Source organism: Diabrotica virgifera, chromosome 4 (assembly GCF_917563875.1).
Source record: "Diabrotica virgifera virgifera chromosome 4, PGI_DIABVI_V3a".
NCBI classification, from domain to species: Eukaryota; Metazoa; Arthropoda; class Insecta; order Coleoptera; family Chrysomelidae; genus Diabrotica; species Diabrotica virgifera.
In genome coordinates this window covers 18,767,789-18,789,474 of record NC_065446.1, presented here as the reverse complement: position 1 = coordinate 18,789,474, position 21,686 = coordinate 18,767,789, and the positions used below count along the sequence as shown (strand labels likewise).

The 21,686-nt window shown below is 32.5% G+C and overlaps 1 protein-coding gene across 18 annotated transcripts in view; it reads left to right on the top strand.

The window, feature by feature from the left end:
* LOC126883476 (phosphatidylinositol 4-phosphate 5-kinase type-1 alpha) overlaps positions 1 to 21,686 on the top strand; it is a 240,122-nt gene that overhangs the window by 69,297 nt on the left and 149,139 nt on the right. For all 18 annotated transcript variants that reach the window (XM_050649046.1, XM_050649048.1, XM_050649056.1 and 15 more), the window contains exon 3: positions 15,194 to 15,335. In XM_050649046.1, coding sequence (XP_050505003.1) covers positions 15,194 to 15,335 — 142 coding nt within the window. The remainder of the gene's footprint in view (positions 1 to 15,193; positions 15,336 to 21,686) is intronic.

Sequence of the window (21,686 nt, the reverse complement as noted above, 5' to 3'; positions counted from 1 at the left end):
ATGTTCTCCCATCCATTTTTTGGTAGATTTAGCCGTATGGCATGAGGCTCCGTCCTGTTGAAAGATAAAATCTCCGGATGGATATAACCTTGCCGCACTTGGTAAAAACGAATGTTCAAGGATATCTTGATATTTGGCTGCGTTTACTATGCCTTCAATAAAATGTAAAGTTCCCACCCCTTTGGCCGACATACAACCCCACACCATGATACCCTGTGGAAACTTTACAGTCCTTTTGAGACAATCTTTATGGAATGCTTCTGTCTTTTCCCTAATCACACGCTTTCGGTAATCTCCCACACAGACATCAAATTTGCTTTCGTCGCTATAGATAACTTTGTCCCAGTCAAGTTTGGTCCACGAAAGTTTAGATTTAGCCCAAATATAACGATTCCTTTTCTGAGCTTCCGTCAACAATGGTTTTTCTTTGGCCTATTCAAATAAAGAAAAAAATAGAAAATTTATATCGCAAATAAAAACCTATCAAACATACCTTATAAAAACTAAGACCGCTTTTGTGGATATATTTGCGACAACATTCTCTGGAGACGTTCATCCCAGTTTCTCTATTCCATCTAGCAGTTACTTCTCGTAGTGTATTTCTTCTTCCCGACTTACATATTCTGATTAAATGTCTGACACTCCTTTGAGAAACAGCTTTTGGACGGCCTGAGCTTTTGCCGCGAACATCAATACTGGCAGTTTCACCATATTTCTTAATTATATTAAACACTGTAGATGTTGCTACCGTTAGTTCACTGGAAATTTCACGCATTGTTTTACCCTTGTGGTACTGATTAATAATGATTTCTCGCACTTTTGGATCAGTAGGTTTTCCGCGTGCCATTATTTTATTTTACCGATAATAACTGACAGTTGTTAATTTATTCAAACTCAAATGACTCGTTATAATAATTATTGTGGACAACAAACTAGCTACTCGTATGTTTGATTTCAAAGCCTTCTTTCCGTCAAGCTTATAAAACTTCACTCGTTTCTCGCCAGGCACGCTAAAACGCCAGGAAATTTTAAAATGTTCCAATATTTAGTTGTCAGCAGTTTTCGATTATTAAACAATTAATTGAACAGTATTCAACATAAAATATATAATTAAACCGTAGAAATAATTCCATACATCATAAAAAATGTTGTTAATTTCATATTTACATTTAAAAAAAAATGTAAATAAAAGAATTTCGGTAAATTGGCATTTTAGTCGCCAAATAACTGCTTGTTCCAACATATAGTTGTTAGGGCTCGTATAAGAACAAATTGTAACTATTTCCTGCGTAGGATCTGGCGGCCACTTTTATTTATAAACAATTTAGTGTCAAAAACGGCCTATTTTTCCATTTTTTTCAAATCAATGGAAAACAGTAAAACTTAATGGTTTTTTTAGTACACACATCTTCGAGAGCATGGAATTAGCTTTTATACTCATTAATTGTTAATATAATTGCGAAAAAAGGTCGAAATTGCAAAAAAAGTTAATTTCGCAATATCTATTTTAAAAATTAGTGTTCAGCTTTGAAATTTTTGTCAAATGAGGGTTCTTTAGTGCTTAATATGTGACAAAAATTTCAAAGCGTTTCATTTAATTCTTTAAATATTATTCAAATTGTTTATCCCAGAGAGATGTTTTTTGAAATAACATAAGTCAGAAAAAAATGATGTTAGAACAATTCTACAGGTGTCAAATGAAAGAGCATGAGCTAAATTTTCAAATTGGTTTAAAAAAGGTTAATAAAAAATGCATTTATTAGTAATAAATAATTATGCATAAGTATCGTCAATTTTTCCTTATAAACTTTTTATTTTTTTTATATAATAAATTACATATATTTATTACAATTTTTTATCAATTATTATATACATAACATTCCTTGGTAGTTGTGCACCTAAAAAACAGTAAAAAAATATATTTTTTTTGAAAAAAGTTATTCAAAAAGTTTATAAGGAAAAATTTACGATACTTTTGCATAAACATTTGTTACTAATAAATGCATTTTTTATTCACTTTTTTTAATCCAATTTGAAAGTTTAGCTCATGTTCTTTCATTTGACACCTGCAGAATGGTTCTAAAAACATCTTTTTCTGACATGCTACTGCAAAAAAAGCTCTCTGGGAAAAAGCATAGGGAGCTGTACACTAATTTTTACAATAGTTATTACGAAATTAATTTTTTTTTGCAATTTAGACCTTTTTAAACGCTTTTATTTAGTTCAATAGATTGCGTCAAATCTTTGGATGTTAATTTGACTACCTTTTCTTCCATGCAAATGAATAAAAATTTGCAGACATATGCATTCGCGGTGACAATACACGAATAGACAACAAAAAATTTTTGTTTATGTTTATTAATTGTTTAAATAAAAAAAAAACGATTTTAATGGAAAAAGACCTAAATTCTCTTGTTTTTTACAATGTAGAAACTTGAAACTTTTACGGATGGTAGCTAATGATATAACCTATACACAATTTCACTTTTTACGTTAATTGTTTACGTTATGCGTCATAAATAAACAATAAAGTTTTAAATTTTGAACACTTATATATTTGTTTATACAGTACGATGCAAGTAAAAGAAATAAATTCGTTATTTCGTAAAAAGGCGACTTGAACCCTGGAATACTACCTGGGGTACACTTGTACCCCAACCTTGTTTGTAAGTTACACCAATTTGCAGTAGTGGGTGTAGAAAATATGAAAATAAACTTGTGAATAATATTATAATAAAATATTTCTGTATACAAAATAAATTCTTAGCATGTTATCTTAAGATTGTTTTTGTCATAAGTTCTTAAAACATACATATATAAATATTTTAGGTCGATTTTATTTGGGGTACCACTGTACCTCGATGTAGCAGATTGAGTTTAGAAAATAAGTGTAACAATCCAGGGTTAAGGAAAAATCCCGAAAGAGGTCGATTTTATTTTTAAATTACGATATTTTGGCATATATGTCATACTAGTGACGTCATCCTTCTGGACGCGATGACGTAATCGATGATTTTTAAACACTTTTATTTAGTTCAATAGATTGCGTCAAATCTTTGGATGTTAATTTGACTACCTTTTCTTCCATTCAAATGAATGAAAATTTGCAGACATATGCATTTGCGGGAACAATACACGAATAGACAACAAAAAATTTTTGTTTATGTTTATTAATTGTTTAAATAAAAAAAAACGATTTTATTGGAAAAATGCCTAAATTCTCTTGTTTTTTACAATGTAGAAACTTGAAACTTTTACGGATTGTAGCTAATGATATAACCTATACATAATTTCACTTTTTACGTTAATTTTTTACGTTATGCGTCATAAATAAATAATAAAGTTTTAAATTTTGAACACTTATATGTTTCTTTATACAGTACGATGCAAATGAAAGGAATAAATTCGTTATTTCGTAAAAAGGCGACTTTAAGAAAAAATCTCGAAAGAGGTCGATTTTTATTTTGAAATTACGATATTTTGGCATATATGTCATACTAGTGACATCATCCATCTGGGCGCGATGACGTAATCGATGATTTTTTTAAATGAGAATAGGGGACATGCGATAGCTCATTTGAAAGGCAATTCAATTATTTATTCAGTAATGTAAAAATTTATATAATTATTTGTACAGGGTGTCCAAAAATAATTTTTTAATTAAATTATTTGACAAAAAGAAGAATGTATGTAATTTATTTAACTCAGAATACATTTTACAGTTGCCCGTAAACAGAAAAAATATGTATTACAGAAATAAACATTGCTTTTCGATTAAATTAAATATTCAAGCCAGCTCCCGCCAGCCACCTGCCTCTTGGAAGTTTTAACATTCAATTTAAGCGAAAGGCAATGATTATTTGTGATATAAACATTTTTGTCTGGTTTATGACAGCAGTAAAATGTATTTTAATTTAAATTTAATAAGTTACACACATTCTTCTTTTTTTAAACGCTTTTCTTTAGTTCAATAGTTTGCGTCAAATCTTTAGAGGTCAATTTGCCTGCCTTTTCATCAATGCAAATGAATGAACATTTGCAGACATATGCATTCGCGGGAACAATACACGAATAGTCAATAAAAAAATTTGTTTGTTTAATAATGGTTAAAAAAAAACGGTTTTAATGGAAAATGCTTAAATTCTCTTGTTTTTTACAATCTAGAAATTTGAAATTTTTACGGATTGTAGCTAATGATATGAACTATACATAATTTCACTTTTTACGTTAATTGTTTACGTTATGCTTCACAAATAAACAATGAAGTTTCAAATTTTTTGCCGATTCCGACTAAGTACTTTTTATGTTTGTATATCATATGTTTTATATACATATTTTAATAAACATGACGATATATTTTAATGTTTGAAAAGTGTAAGACTAAAAAGTAAAAAATAAAAAAATATGAAAAAAAAGTTTTTAGGAAACACTTTTCTTTAGTTCCGGGTGACTAAAATTATAAATATTAAAAAATCAACTAAAAAGCAAAAAATAAAAAAAATTGAAAAAATCCAACACATTCGTTAAAGAAAAGCGTGGGGCGAAAACCGTTTATTCGATGAAGACGCCCCACGCTTTTCTTTGACGAATGTGTTGGATTTTTTAAATTTTTTTATTTTTTGCTTTTTAGTTGATTTTTTAATATTTATAATTTTAGTCACCCGGAACTAAAGAAAAGCGTTTCCTAAAAACTTTTTTTTCATATTTTTTTATTTCGCAATTATATTAACAATAAATGAGTATATCAAACTTTGTAATACGCCATTTTAAAGCTTTTTCCATGCTCTCGAAGATGTGTGTACTAAAAAAACTATGTTTCACTGTTTTCCATTGATTAAAAAAAAGGAAAAAAGTCGTTTTTGACACTAAATTGTTTATAAATAAAAATGGCCGCCAGATCCTACGCAGGAATTAGTTACAATTTGTTCTTATAGGTATTACCTGCCGAACAAACCCTTCAGTACCCTGGCTGCTGAAGTTGCACGAACAGGGTATATTTTTACCTTATTACCCTGCCTATTAACATTGCCTATTAACATTGTCTAAGTGGCTATGCTAATTGTTGCGGAAATTATCTTAAACTTTCTCTTTACAACACTTGAATGAAAATAATGTCATTCTTAAGAATTCCATTTCTTGTCGATATTGACCTAGATGACGAACGTATGAATATGTATTTTTATTTTAACCTAGTTCTAAATTTGCGATTTTTCTACTGTTGTCATCGATTTAGATAAACTGATTTATTTTTATAAGAAAATAAAAACAGTTTGTATTGGTTTAAGCGGGACCGTAATTTTTTTACATCAAAAAGATTTCTTGCTCACAGTACGCGAAAGAAAAATTCTTATAGTACGAGATCCCACTGCAAAATCACTACGTTTATAATGTAGTTGTAGTTAATCAAACCAAACTCACATTTTAACTTAATTTTAAGAATGGGACAATAATGTGATAAGAGGTTGCTAGTTAAAAACTGGCCTCAAATAGTTTTAATTAAATTAATGATAATTAATTTTTCACAAAAAACTGGAATAAGTAGGTATACACATTATCTTTTATAAGAAAATCTGTTAGTACCTCTTCTTCTTCCTCGTTTTAAACAACGTTTCTGCTGTTTATTAACGAATTTCAACCTCTATTTTGACTAATCTGGCCTCCTCCATTCTGTTTTGATTATTTCATTCATTTTTCTGTTAAGTAACAACTCGTTACTTAACAGAGCTGAATCCTTTTGATACCGTATGTATCTGAAATGGGTGAATTTTTCCCTTAGAGGGAGTGCTAGCCGTGTGGTTAAATCTGGAAACTTTACAACATACTAATAATAATAAAGGAACATGTGCATACCATTAAAAATGTATAAACTGAAAATAACTAGGTCGATAACCTAAACAAAACCAATAACAAAAACTTTTTTACTTTCACGTTACTAAAGATACACTAACAATAGAATGTTTCATTGTCTATACAAAAGTAAAATACATCGAAAACTTTTCAGATCAAAAGAAATAAAATGTTGTATGAATAAGTGGCTAATATACTTATTACGATAGTACTACTTAAGCTTTCTTTTTGTATACAATAACTATTATTTATTATGGCTCTTCTCGTTTCATTTGCTGAAAAGTACAATAGTGCAGTACTCCATCCTACTGCATGGTTTTTAGTGAAATTTTGGGAATAGCCTCTACTTATCTCCTAATTCAAAGTCTACCCTATGCCGATGTGCGCTTTAGTCTTGGGGGTGGTTCCCACCCCTCCTCGGGGCGGAACATTTTTGGTCAAAATAGCCGCGGAAGTTGCTAGAGAACTTAAGTCTAAGAAAAAACTGTCCTATAATGTTTTTGAAATACTTATTGAGTTATTCGTGGTTGAAAATTTTTCATTTTCATTGAAAAATGTCACATTTTCGGACGGTTTTCTGCGAAAACCTTAAAAATTATGCATCTAACGAAAAAAACTATATAAAACATTTTTATAGCTTATGAAAAATCAAACAGACTCGTTTCTTCATAAATCTTCTAGTACAGTGGTTCCCAACCTTTTCTGTCTGGCGACCCACCTTCTGATGTTTTTTCATATTTGCGACCCATACCTCACCCATGATGATAGAAAAAAATAAGGAACACGGTCACTGTACGCTACACAGCTACTATAAGAGCCACGCCGCGACCCACCTGAAATCCGCCCGCGACCCACCGGTTGGGAAACGCTGTTCTAGTAGTATGATATAATTGATCCAAATAATGCCATAACTCAGACATCCAAAGTGAAAGTTATCCTCCAACACCAAATTGTTCTATATCATCCACATAATGTTCAGAAAAAAGTCACACCATTTTTAGCGTCGGGTTTGGGGGATAGAGGGGGGAGAAATGGGTAAATTCGTAGTTTTTTAGGTTTTTCGTCAATATTTCTAAAACTATGCGGTTTAGCATGAACAACCCTGTATCAAAAATGTTCTACATAAAATTTGCAATAAAAAAGGTCCTATGCATAATCCTTCTAAAATTAACGGTTTCAAAGTTAAGGAGGTAGTATAGTATAATTCGTCCAAAAAAGGCCTAACCCAGACCAAAGTAAAAGTTTTCCTCCAACGCCAAATTGTTCTATATGGTCCACCTATTGTTCCGTAAAAAGTTACACCATTTTGAGCGTCCGGTTTGGGGGGGGGGGAGATGGGGGAGAAGTCGGTAAATTAGTAGTTTTTTTACGTTTTTCGTCAATATTTCTAAAACTATGCTTTAGCGTAAACAATGGTCTATACAAAAATGTTCTACATAAAATTTAAAACAAAAAAGGTTCTATACATAATTGTTATAAAATCAACGGTTCCAGAATTACGGAGGGTGAAAAGTGGAGGTTTTCGATACTTTTTAAATTATCTGGGCAATTGATGATGATTTTGGGGGTTGACGTTGACGTTTCTTCAAGGGCTTATCACTAACATATCATCGGCCACTGAAATAGCAAATTTTATTTACAAAACATAATCCAGTTAAAGAAAATGTCTATAAATTGCCCAAAGAATATAAAAATTATCGAAAACCTCCACGTTTTACCCTCCCTAACTCTGGAACCGTTGATTTTATAACAATTATGTATCGGACCTTTTTTGTTTTAAATTTCACGTAGAACATTTTTGTATAGAACATTGTTTACGCTAAAGCATAGTTTTAGAAATATTGACGAAAAACTTAAAAAAACTACTAATTTACCGACTTTTCCCCCATCTCCCCCCCAAACCGGACGCTCAAAATGGTATAACTTTTTACTGAACAATATGTGGACCATATAGAACAATTTGGTGTTGAAGGAAAACTTTTACTTTGGATGTCTGGGTTAGGCCTTTTTTTGGACCAATTATACTATACTACCTCCGTAACTTTTGAACCGTTCATTTTAGAAGGATTATGCATAGGACCTTTTTTATTTCACATTTAATGTAGAACACTTTTGTATAGAAGGTTGTTCATGCTAAACCGCATAGTTTTAGTAATATTGACGAAAAACGTAACAAACTAAGAATTTACCGATTTCTCCCACCTCACCCCCCCTAAACCCGACGCTCAAAATGGTGTGACTTTTTTGTGAACATTATGTGGACCATATAGAACAATTTGGTGTTGGAGGATAACTTTTACTTTGGATGTCTGGGTTTGGGTCTAGTTATACCATACTATAGTTATAATACAAAAAGAGATATGGTAGGTGAAAAGAGATTTTTTTTGGTACATGCTAAAATCAGTGTGTTCAACTTAAAATAACAGAGAAATGGTCGATTTTAGGGGTATAATGCTACAATTACCTTTTGTGGTGGATGAAAAGACCTTTAAAATGAGCACTGTTAAATGTCGATTACATTCAAATTAAGCGAGATATGGTGTAAAAAATTGATGACTAATGTATTTTAAGAAAAAATGAGAAGTATATTTAACTCAGCATCAAAGAGAATTTAAATGCCTCGTTTTCCTTGTACAATGCCTTTTATTATAGTGTTATTTATAAAAATATAATATTTATAGTGTTCAAAAAGTTAGAAGGGTTTAAAATGAATGGTTTAAAAAAATAAGATTAAATTTTAGAGCGCATTTTTAAATTTTTTTAAAATTTTTCTCAATATAACGCGAAAATGATAGGAGATACGAATAAAAGATAAGGACAAAAATGTAGGGTTTTTTCAGATAATAATTTTGTTTTATCTTTCATTACTGTATCTCTTACCATTTTCGAATTACATGGAGAAAAAGAAAGATTTTTTAGAAAATCTAAAAATGCGCTCTATAATTTAATCTTATTTTTTTCAAAAACCATTCATTTTAAACCCGTCTAACTTTTTGAACGTAGAAATAACACTATAATAAAAGATAGCACTATAATAAATTGTCGATTACGAAACTAGAAAATTGAAAAACGTCGACTTTTGACAAATAACCATAGGTGGACGTTTGAATCTTTATTAATTAAATGCGAAACTACAATTTTATATTTATTTAATTTATTCATCAAAATCAACTTAAACCCAAACAAAATTAGTATGATTGAATAGGTATTTTCAATACCATTCAAACGAGATATCACTTGCCATAAGGTTCCATTTAAAATTATCGGACAACGTGGCTCTATAACGTCATCTCTCACTATTACGTCACCTTTTATGACTATTTGAAAAGATTACTTCCGTTTATTTCCTCCCTAGTGCAGCCGATATGTGATACAATTGCACATTTAATGATACAAGCATATAATTTGGACCACATATACTACACATATAAAGGTTCAAATTTAGATATGAGGCCATCTCAGATTTTACCTTTTACAAAAATGGCGGGGATTCAAAATGGCGACTATACATATGTGATTAATAGCACGATAACTTTTGAACGAGACTTCAGATTTCAACCAAATTTGGTATATAGGTTCTTCTTTTGATTTACAAGACGGATGTGGTGAACCAGAAGAATCGGTTTACCAGAAGTTGTGTTTTTACTGGTTGTTTATGTAAAAAATATGTTTTTTTTTCAATTTTTTCCCTCTGTATATATTAATTTTTCAAAAAGGTAATACCGCAATTGAATAGAGCATAAAATTATTTTGTAGAAAATATTTTGAAAATTTTAGTTATGTTAATTACCATTTAATAAATGCATAATGTATCTTCACATGTACCTATGTGTGACAGATTCGTACAAATATTATAAGAATTATTGTGAATTTAATCGTAGAAGCATATAATTTGGACCACATATACTACACACATCAAGGTTCAAATTTAGATAAAAGGCCATCTCAGATTTTACTTTTTACAAAAATGGCGGGCATTCAAAATGGCGATTATACATTAGGGTGGAACGAAAGGATAGGAAAAAAAATTTTTTTTTCATAGAACTTTCTAATAGCACTCGAAAGTTGCTTTTTCATGTCTACAATAAAACTACAAAATATTTTTGTTCTAGGTTTACATCTTGAGGTGCCGCAACAGCATTGAAAAGTTAGGTTTTTAACAAAAAAATACAGAAATTTTCAAATATTTTATATATTTAACCTGGTGCCATAGCTAACATTTCTTAGTCAAATATTGATTATAATAACATTTAACATTGCTATCATTGCTATCACTCTTATATGTACACATTGCTATAAGATTTCTTTAGCTACAATATTCTTCTTGATATTCAAAACATTGTTTTTTTGTCTAAAACTTGGGCATAATCTTTTGGGAAGTAATATTTGCTCTAGCAAAGCCATTTCTTGCTTCTAGACCACAGACACTAAGAGACGACTCAGTCACGAGCTTTATGACTCTTTCCACTGCCTGTGTATGACAGGGAAAACACTGAAAATCCACACTGCACCTGACAACTAGGGTCTCTTGCTTCACTTATATACTTTAAGTCCCCGTCAGTTATATGTTTTGTCATAGCAGGTTCAGTAATTTCTTCTTCCTTCCAGTTAATTATATCAATATGGTCATTGGCATTAAAGTTAAGCTTCGGGATAACAAAGTTCCTTACACCATTTATGAGTTCCGATCTTGCCTTCAAAAGTCACCGTAGACCTAGCTCTCTTATGTGTTTTCTCTTGTCACATAACATGGAGAGAAGCATATTTTCTGGGTGAGAGAAGTAATCATTCCTTTGAATTCCTGGATCAGTTATTTGGAGATATTCCTCACAAAAATAACGTGAAAATTTTATGAGTCCCCATCGATGCTTTGATCCATTTACACAAGATGGTTTTAGCTTGATATGAGACAAGACTGGGGCATACACTTTCATCACATACATAGTTAAAGTTTTCAGATTATCTGAAGGATTCTCTGTTGCAACATATAGCAGAAGAATGTGATTAGCCAACGTAAGTCATCGTTAATGAACCAATTTCCCAGGGGTTTTTAAAGAAAGATGAAAGATCAGAAGGATATACATATCAGATTACTTTGCACATTTCAAGTAAATATTTTCGATCTGTGCTTAGATCATCCTCAATCTCTAGAATAGGGAGGTTGCTTTGTATAGGAGCGAAATTAACCACAGGAAGCTGTACCAAACAAATGACGCAAAGGCAATTCATTGGTATGAAACAAAGAAATCAGCCACTGCAGCGGCTTATTTAGGTTTTTTTCTACTAAAGCAATTACACCATTGTTAAAACCGGTGATAGTGGCAGTTCCATCACATCCGACCGCTGCTATATTGGAAATGTTCAAAGGATTGTCACCTTGAAAATGCTCCACTATGCTATCTTTTATAGATTCACCTGTTCCGGAAGCAGGAGTTATATGCCCTAGGAAGGTTGATCCAGGTTCCTCTACTATTGAAATTTGCTCTTCTAGTATAGTTTTTTTGTAAAATTTGTTCCCTCGATTTTCTTGATTAATTGTTTTGTCTTTTCTTAAATCAAGGAATAACCCCGCGCTTTTTCCAATTTGCATGAAGCTAATTTCTGTGGCTTTTGTACGATTTTTCAACCGTGCTCGACGTATTTTCATCCTGTCAATTGCCTTACTTTTATTATCTTCCATAATAATGCCAACATCTTGTACAGCTCAGTTGATTGCTGCTGCTACTCTGTTTGAAACACCAGTCCTGTTTCAGATAGAAGCTACTGTTGACAGTTCTACTCGCATTTGTTTAGTTCTTATATTTAAATAACTTGACGGCTTTTTGGAATTATAAATAAATTCTTGCTCGTAACTTTGATTATGATCATCAGCATGTAACACATGTAATATTCACAGCAGTGTTACCATCAGCTACTGATTATTGTTTGTAATTCAAATGCTGCTGTACTAGTTTTTGCCTCCTTTCCTCCCTCGTTGCCAGAACCTTTGAAACTATCTTGTCAACTCTATCAATACACATTTTCCTCACGTCTTGGCTTTCATCTGGTACTAAGAATGTTAAAATATATTAAGAAATGAAATAAATATTTACTATTAAATATTTCTTTAAATGTGGAATTCTAGTTGAAACTTTGTCAGTTTTAGTAAAAATAAATATTGGATTGTTGTAAGCTAAAACTAAAATTATCTTTAAAGAGTAGTTTTGCAGTGTATATTTATCATTTAAAATAGGAATTAAGACATTACAATAGCTATTTTTGATCAAAATAAAATCATCAAAATTCGCAAAATTTAACTAAAAATTCTATTTTCAACCCTTTTGCGGCACCTCTAAAAATATTTTGTTTTGAAAAATATTTTATTTGTGGCTTAACAATGGCTATAGGCAACTTTTTATCACTATTACACTTTGAAATTATAAAAACATTTTTTTCGTTCCACCCTATTATACATATGTGACTAATAGCACGATAACTTTTGAACGAAAAGTCCGATTTCAACCAAATTTGGTATATAGGTTCTTCTTTTGATGTGCAAGACCAAAGTCTTGAACCGGAAGAATCGATTTACCAGAAGTTGTGTTTTTCCTGATTTTTATGTAAAAACATGTTGTTTTTCTAATAATTCCTTCACCCTGTATATATTAATTTTTCAAAAAGTTAATACCGGCGTGAAAAGAGCGTAAAAATATTTTTAGGCAATATTTTGAACTCTTTAGTTACGTTAATTACCAATTAATAAATGCATAATGTATCTTCACATGTACCTATAAACCAATGTGCGGCAGATTCGTGCAAATAATATAAGAATTATTGTGCATTTAATGGTTATATCATATAATTTGGACCACACACACTACACATACAAAGATTAAAATTTAGATATGAGGCCATCTCAAATTTTATCTTTTACAAAAATGGCGGGCATTCAAAATGAATCTGACGCACACAGGTACATCTGAAGATACGTTATGCATTTATTAAATTGTACTTAACATAACTAAAAAGTTCAAAATCTCTCATAAAAATTATGTTTACACTCTTTTCAATGGCGGTATTAACTTTTTGAAAAATTAATATATACAGGGTGAAAGAATTGAAAAAAACAACAGATTTTTACATAAAAAAAAACAGTAAAAACACAACTTCTGGTGAACCGATTCTTCCGGTTCAAAACCTCGATCTTATTCATCCAAAAAACAACCTTAATGACAAATTTGGCTGAAATCGGACTTTTCGTTCAAAAGCTATCGTGCTATTACTCACATATGTATAGCCGCCATTTTGAATACTCGCCATTTTTTGTAAGAGGCAAAGTCTGAGATGGCCTCATATCTGAATTTGAAGTTTTGTATGTGTAGTATATGTGGTCCAAATTATATGCTTCTACCGTTAAATTCACAATAATTCTTATAATATTTGCACGAATCTGCCACACAAAGGTGCATGTGAAGATACGTTATGCATTTATTAAATGGTAATTAACATAACTAAAAAGTTCAAAATATTTTCTAAAACGTATTCTTACGGTCTTTTCAATGGTGGTATTACCATTATGAAAAATTAATATATACAGGGTAAAAAAAATGAAAATAAATTATTTACATAATATAAAATAGTTTTACATGAAAAACCAGGAAAAACACAACTTCTGGTAAACCGATTCTTCCAGTTCACGACATAGACCTTGTAAATCACAAAAAGAACCTATGTACCAAATTTGGTTGAAATCGGACTTTTCATTCAAAAGATATCGTGCTATTAGTCACATATGTATAGTCGCCCATTTTGAATGTCCGCCATTTTTGTAAAAGGCAAAATCTGAGATGGCCTCATATCTAAATTTGAACCTTTATATGTGCAGTATATGTGGCCCAATTTATATGCTTGTATCATTAAATGTACAATTCTTATAAATATTTGCACGAATCTGCCGCACTACCCTTCAAATTTCACTATTATAAGTATAGCCGTTCAAAATATACGAGGGGTGAGTGCTTCTTTTAGTGCCGTCTCCACTAATGAAAATTCTCATTCTGTGCAACACCATTTCGTTCGCAATATGATTGGTCCATGGTATTTTCAAAATTCTCTTAAAAAGCCACATCTCAAAACCTTCCAGCTTTCCCATTAAATCAACATTAACAGTTCAGGTTTCGACACCACAAAGAACAATAGAGTGGATATAAATAACATTTTACCATCCGATATCGGATTTGCAGATTGAATCTTAGGTTACTCAGAAATTTCCTCATCTTCAAAAAGGTTGCTCTTGATTGCTCTATTCATGGTCGAACTTCTGATCTCGGATTTAGATCTTCCGTAATCCAGACTCCTAAGTATTTCATTTTGTCCACTTGCTCAATACCTTCTTTTTTATCTGGATCCTTTTAATGACTTTGCCCCTCTTACTGATATCCATTGTTTTTGTTTTCTTTATGTTGATTAAATCAAACTGTTCCCCAGTATCACAAATTATGTTGAGTAACGTCTGCAGGTCTTTCTCACTATCAGCTATAATGACTGTATCGCCAGCTTAATGGAGGTTCTTTATATTTTTTCCAATTATCTTGCTCCCTTTTGTACAGTTTATTGCACAGTATAATGCTATTCTGTACAGTATAGTGCTATATAAATTGTAAAATATTGTTTTTTATTTAAAACCATCATTAATAACAATTTGCCTTTAGTTTGCTGTCCAGTATCAACAATAAATTGAGTCATACCTTGTTGCAAGAGGTAATTCTTTGTTTACAATATTTCTGGACTGTACCGAAATGTAAAAATGCGGTGAATTTGATGTAATCACAGATGATAACTATTTATAACCATTTACTTGGTAATTACATTTCTGCATGTGGCCTTATAGTCTGGGAGGTAGTGTAAAATTTTTACGGTGATTTTGGCACGCATTGTATGAATTTATTTTGATGGTTAGTATTTGTTTGATAATGAAAATGTCTGTCAGCTGTCGCGACTCCGGGGCTTTTAGGCAAGAAAAAATAATATGAAAGTATTCTATGTCAAATATCCGTGTCTTACATTTATATTATGTTCCTAGCGGTTAGAATACCTGGCTGTCAACCAGGCGGGTCGTGTTCGATTGCTGAAACATCATTTGTTAATAAGCTTTGAAACAACTGACTACATAAAACAATCAGCTATGCCAAAATGCTACCTCCCGGACTATTATCTTGAATAGGTTGATTAATCTACTTCGGTATATTCTGTGGTCGTCGTGGATCCCTCTACTGCTGCTGCGATGTATAACATTATCTTTTTTGCAATTTAAAACATGATAGTGCTTAGAGCTATACTGAAGTTAAACCCTTATACCTTGTTCCAGATTAACCAAAAAACTCTTCCAAGTGATAATAAACCTAAAAATGAAAGAGAAAGAAAAATCGGACATCGGCGGGTTGGCGTGGGTGGTGAGATCACGTACAAGAAAATTCAGTCAACGCAGATTATGGGTTCGATTCAATTGGGTAAGTAAATAGATTTTAATTGAGTAAATACACTGGGCGGTAAAATTAACGCATCGTTTTAAAATTATAATAGGGAACTTGCACATTTTTTATTACATAATAATGTTCAGTTTTGTTTAAACATGAGATTTCCAAAATAGCTCGCTTCAAAAACTCATAATAACTTAGAAGTACAGTAAAACCTCGATATAACGGACCTCTATTTTACGGACTTCGGATATAACGGACAAAAAATCCGATCAAATGTAAAAAAATTAAAAACGTCCTGTTAAGGCCGATGCCACATTATGCGTTTTCACCGGATGCGGTGAAAACGCATCCGTTTCCAACGCAACCGGACCGACCTGTCACACTATGCGTTTAGTCTGGTGCAGTTTGTAAGCGCGTACCGATGATTCAAAACGCATCCGTTTCCAACGCAACCGGACCGATCTGTCACACTATGCGTTTTCACCGGATGCGGCGGAAACGCATCCGGTCAAAACGCATAATGTGGCATCGGCCTAATATTATACATACTTAACCCTGCCCTTACCAAGATACACTGCATAACAACGGGGTCCTCGTGGACCCCAAACGCTGTAATTTACAAAGAATTTCAATAAACTTTTTATTATAGCATATTAAGGACATATTTCTAAATATTCTGATTTATTTTAAAAGTATTTTTATATAACGGACTTTTGGCTTTAACGGACTCCTCGTCCCCCCAATTAGTCCGTTATATCGAGGTTTTACTGTACTCTCTATCCAAAGTCAATTGAAAATTGAAATTTTACTAGGAGGTTATTTATATATTATTTAACAGATCTGTTTTTCTGCATGAAGCGCTGCTGTATGCAACGTAACAAGCTCTTATGAGAGATTCTCGTATTACCGTTGCAGCTCAATCCTTGCAGCAAGAATACGAGGATACCTTTGCATAGCTTGGTTACGTTGCATACGGTGCTTCGGGCAGTAAAACGGGTCTGTTAAATATCTGATATATTTGAACCTCCTCGTAAAATTTTAGTTTCAATTGACTTTGGATAGAAGGTACAAATTTAAAATCTTCTGTGTATTTAAACCATTTCAAACGAACCGTGACGTCACGTAACTATATTTTATGTGTGTCCACCTTTGGCGGATTTCTGTCAAAGAAACAGAGGTAAAGATTGCAACGTACCTAATAGTACGCAAGCTCATATTTATAACGTAATGACAGTCTATTTCGACGTTAATATCTGTTACATATGTCACTAGGCATGCACGACTTGATTAATTATAACCGCGAGTAATGAACTATTACTCATGGGTAAAGTAATGGGTGTCATCTATTCAAAAATAGTGAATAATGAGCAAATGAAACGGTCGTAGAAATAGTATATTGTGCAACAAGTGCAGAAAGGTACTAATTTCTCACGAGTTTGAAAAGTTGCGGTACGAGCGCAAGCGAGTGCCGCAATTCAAACGACTGAGAAATTACCTTTCTGTACGTGTTACACACTATACTTTTTCTACAACCACAGTTTTTGCTAAAAATAAATATCACAATTTCCAAACGAAGATTTATTATAATAATAAATTATAAATCTTAAACGGTATTTAATTAATACTAAACAATTTAAATTCCTTATACCTAAACAAATTACACAGAAATCAGTTAAAAAATTAATACACTGTCTTAATTTGTTTGGATTAAAGTATTTTTTCTACAACCGTTTTAAAAATGCAATTTTTAGCACTCCATAGGAGCGTTAAAAATGCTACTTTAAAGCACTAGTGCTTTAAAATTTTTAAGGCACTGCAGTTAAAAGTGAATTGTCAAATTGTGAAACGTCAAAATATTTATATTTCATTTATTAACATTAATATTAATAGTACAATTTGCGCAATTTGAAAAAGGTGGTTTAAAAGGTTTTTTAAAATTTCATTTAAACTGTATTATTGCATTTTTAACACGTTTGTAGAAAAAAACTATTAAAATTTGTTAGAATATAGGTACAACAATAAAAGTAAGATGTTATTCTATAGTTGTTATGATTTACGTATTGACAGTATAGGCAGTTTTGATGTAATGTCAAGAAAAATATAAAAATGTAATGTCAGTCAAGTTCAAGTAAAAGTTTTTGTAGATTATTGTCCTGTAATTGAGATTGATTAAATTATAATTGTTGATATATACCTAAGACGTTTGTAGAAAAAATATTGTATGATATACGTGTTAAAAAGTACATTTTTAAGGCACTCATGTGAATTGCAGAAACTTTCACATGCGTGCCTTAAAATTGTACTTTTAACACTTATATCATAATAGTTATTTATTTAGATTATTTATTACGTAATTTATATCTATAGTGCTTAATAAAAAAGTCAAGACAAGAAGCTTATAATTTTGATAATGTTCTTTTAACTACAGAAGCTACTTGACTAGAGAGTTTTAGAAGATATTACTTTTGTAATCAGTAAATCTATAATCTCAGTCATATTGGTATTACGATTATATACGTTTACCCAAACAATGGAGAGTACTATCAAAACATTAATCTTTCTAAACATAAGTTCTTTGAAAGGGATAGATAATTCTAAAAATTTTTGTTAGTCTGGTGTAGGTTGATTGGTGATTATTTCTGATTCATAGTGATCTTCAGCTTTAAAGATAACAACTATTGCATTGTTCTTGTTTACTGGTAGTAATAGGTATGGTTGTTATAGATCCATCTTCTTTTAACAATCTCATAGTGTGTAGCTCTTCGTTGCTCACATATTGTTTCAATTTTTTGTCTGATTTTTGCATGAGAGTTTAATCTCTGTTCGGAGAGTTTAAGTCTGTTCTGTCGGACAAAATACATGTGCCGTTTGCGTGGTCTGACCGTTCCAAATTTTTAACCTGTTTCACAATTAAAACTTCCCCTGTTCCAGTGTTCCCATATATCAAAGTTTGTCCGACTAGACACCCTTAAGCTATTAACAAATTTTCAGCTTGCTATTAATCAACTTTTTTTTCATACGCGGGATCCAGACCTATTAATATTTTTAAATAAAAATCCACTCTGCAAAAGCATTAAATAATATAGGTGACAATATACATTATTTCCAGACCCTCTTCAATGTCCATGAACCTAGCAGAGCAAGGTTAGCAGAATGGAATCAGACCAAGTGCATAATTAGGTGCTAATTAGGTGCTAATTTAGTACCCCAATCGCGAATTTAGTGCTCCTTTATTTTTTAAGTTATGACATGTTCTGCCAGGTACATATGAACTCAGCAGAGCACAACCATAAAAAACATCAAATCGAAAAGTGACCAAGCTTATAATTAAGTACTAATTAGGTGCTAATTTAGTACCCCAATCGCGAATTTAGTGCTCCTTTTTTTAAATTATGACGTGTTCTGCCAGGTACATATGAACTCAGCAGAGCACAACCATAAAAAACATCAAATCGAAAAGTGACCAAGCTTATAATTAAGTACTAATTAGGTGCTAATTTAGTACCACAATCGCGAATTTAGTGCTCCTTTATTTTTTAAGTTATGACATGTTCTGCCAGGTACATATGAACTCAGCAGAGCACAACCATAAAAAACATCAAATCGAAAAGTGACCAAGCTTATAATTAAGTACTAATTAGGTGCTAATTTAGTACCCCAATCGCGAATTTAGTGCTCCTTTATTTTTTAAGTTATGACATGTTCTGCCAGGTACATATGAACTCAGCAGAGCACAACCATAAAAAACATCAAATCGAAAAGTGACCAAGCTTATAATTAAGTACTAATTAGGTGCTAATTTAGTACCCCAATCGCGAATTTAGTGCTCCTTTTTTTAAATTATGACGTGTTCTGCCAGGTACATATGAACTCAGCAGAGCACAACCATAAAAAACATCAAATCGAAAAGTGACCAAGCTTATAATTAAGTACTAATTAGGTGCTAATTTAGTACCACAATCGCGAATTTAGTGCTCCTTTATTTTTTAAGTTATGACATGTTCTGCCAGGTACATATGAACTCAGCAGAGCACAACCATAAAAAACATCAAATCGAAAAGTGACCAAGCTTATAATTAAGCACTAATTAGGTGCTAATTTAGTACCCCAAACGTGAATTTAGAGCTCCTTTTATTTCTTGCTTTTATACCGTCATATATGTACAGTTTTGTAGTGCGGTTATCGAGATACACTACATTATGTCTACTCCACCTAATTAGCACTCAAATGTGAGATAGGCCAGCAACTGTATTGATGATTTTTTCAACGGCTTGACTTTGTACTGACCTCGCATAAACTTGAATGCAGTACGCGCCAAAATTTGGAAAAAAAAATGAGCATGAAATTCGTTATTAGGGCACTTAATTAGCACCTAATTAGCACCTAAATTTAAGATAGGTATGTTTGGACTTTTTTGATTTTTTGAGTTAGTACTCTAATGACTTCATATGTACCTGGCAGAACACGTCATAATTTAAAAAAAAAGCACTAAATTCGCGATTGGGGTACTAAATTAGCACCTAATTAGTACTTAATTATAAGCTTGGTCACTTTTCGATTTGATGTTTTTTATGGTTGTGCTCTGCTGAGTTCATATGTACCTGACAGAACACGTCATAATTTAAAAAAAAGGAGCACTAAATTCGCGATTGGGGTACTAAATTAGCACCTAATTAGTACTTAATTATAAGCTTGGTCACTTTTCGATTTGATGTTTTTTATGGTTGTGCTCTGCTGAGTTCATATGTACCTGGCAGAACACTTCATAATTTAAAAAAAAAGGAGCACTAAATTCGCGATTGGGGGTACTTAATTAGCACCTAATTAGCACCTAATTATGCACTTGGTCTGATTCCATTCTGCTAACCTTGCTCTGCTAGGTTCATGGACATCCCTCTTCATGATCTCGTATTCTTTGGATATTTCATGATCAATTTTCACTACTGCTCGCTGATTTTAAAGGAGGTTTGACCGTAATGTGATATCGAGTTCATCCAGGTTTTCATTCCTGAGAATTTCCATCAGTTTTTCGTGTTTATTCCTATATCTATCGAAGGCTCGAAAATGTCCTGGATGAGAAACGAGGTAACGATTAAGCTACGGCACGAACAAATTATTAAGGGCATGGGCGCAAAGTGTCGCCTGTCAAAATGTTCAATGTGCTTTAAATGTATTCATTTTTTTCGAATCCTTATAAAACTAATAAATATTTTTTAAAAATTTAAACGCGGAATCAAATAATACATTACTAGTGAGGGCCGAAAGCCCCTGAAAACTTCTATAATGTTTATTTCAATAAGTTACAGGGGTGAAAATAAAAAAATAGTATATATATATATATATATATATATATATATATATATATATATATATATATATATATATATATGTTCGGAAAGATTTCCGCGGTCAGGTAAATGAAAATTACTAAGTTCTCGGGAAGAACCGCGTTGAGAATTTATAACTCGACGTTTCGGCACCCTTTTTGGAGCCATTATCAAGAGGGGTATGGTTCCGTTCGAGTTCGGGGTCTCAATCTGCCTACTCCCCTCACTCGTGACGTACCAGTAGTGTCTTGTTCTCTAGGAGAACGGTCAAGCGGCACTGAGGTCTCAATCTGCCTACTCCTCAGTGTCGAGTGACGACCTGTCTTCGCCTGTGTAGCTCCTTTTATACTCTCAGTGCGCGCGGGAACTGTATGCGCGGGAGAGGCCTGAGTGGGATCGACTGACGTGGGGATTCGCCGAAGCAGCGGTCGCCATGTTGCCGGCAGTCTTTTGGCGTCATCGCGTGTGTTTAGGCTGTGAGGGCGTTTTTCAATTTCGATGGCTTCACGGATGATTCTCGATTTTAAGGAGCGGACAGGGGCGATGGTTTTTGCTTTCTCGAAATCTATTTGGTGACCTGTCTGAATATGATGTTGGGCAAGGGCTGAAGTAGTGTCGGAATGTTTTACAGATATGGAATGTTCGTAGATACGGTTTTGGATTCGTCGGTTTGTCTGTCCTATGTATGTCCGTGGGCAACTGGAACAAGGTATCTCGTAGACACCATGGTCTTCATTGGGGATTTGGTCTTTTACGGATCTGACAAGATTGCACAACTTGGAGTGAGTAGTGAAGACGGTTTTGATATTTAGAGGGGTAAGAATTCTACTAATCTTGTCAGTGACACCTTTGATAAAAGGTAGAAAGATTTTGGGTTGATCGGGCGGCAAGTTTTCTTTATTAGATGGAATGGGATTTAGATGTTTCTGAATGCTCCTATTGATTTGGGTTTTATGGTAGCCGTTTTGTAAGAGTGTTTGCCTTATTGAATTTATTTCAGATGGTCTGTGATTGTCGTCACTAAGCCTTATAGAGCGAGAAACAAGAGTGTTGA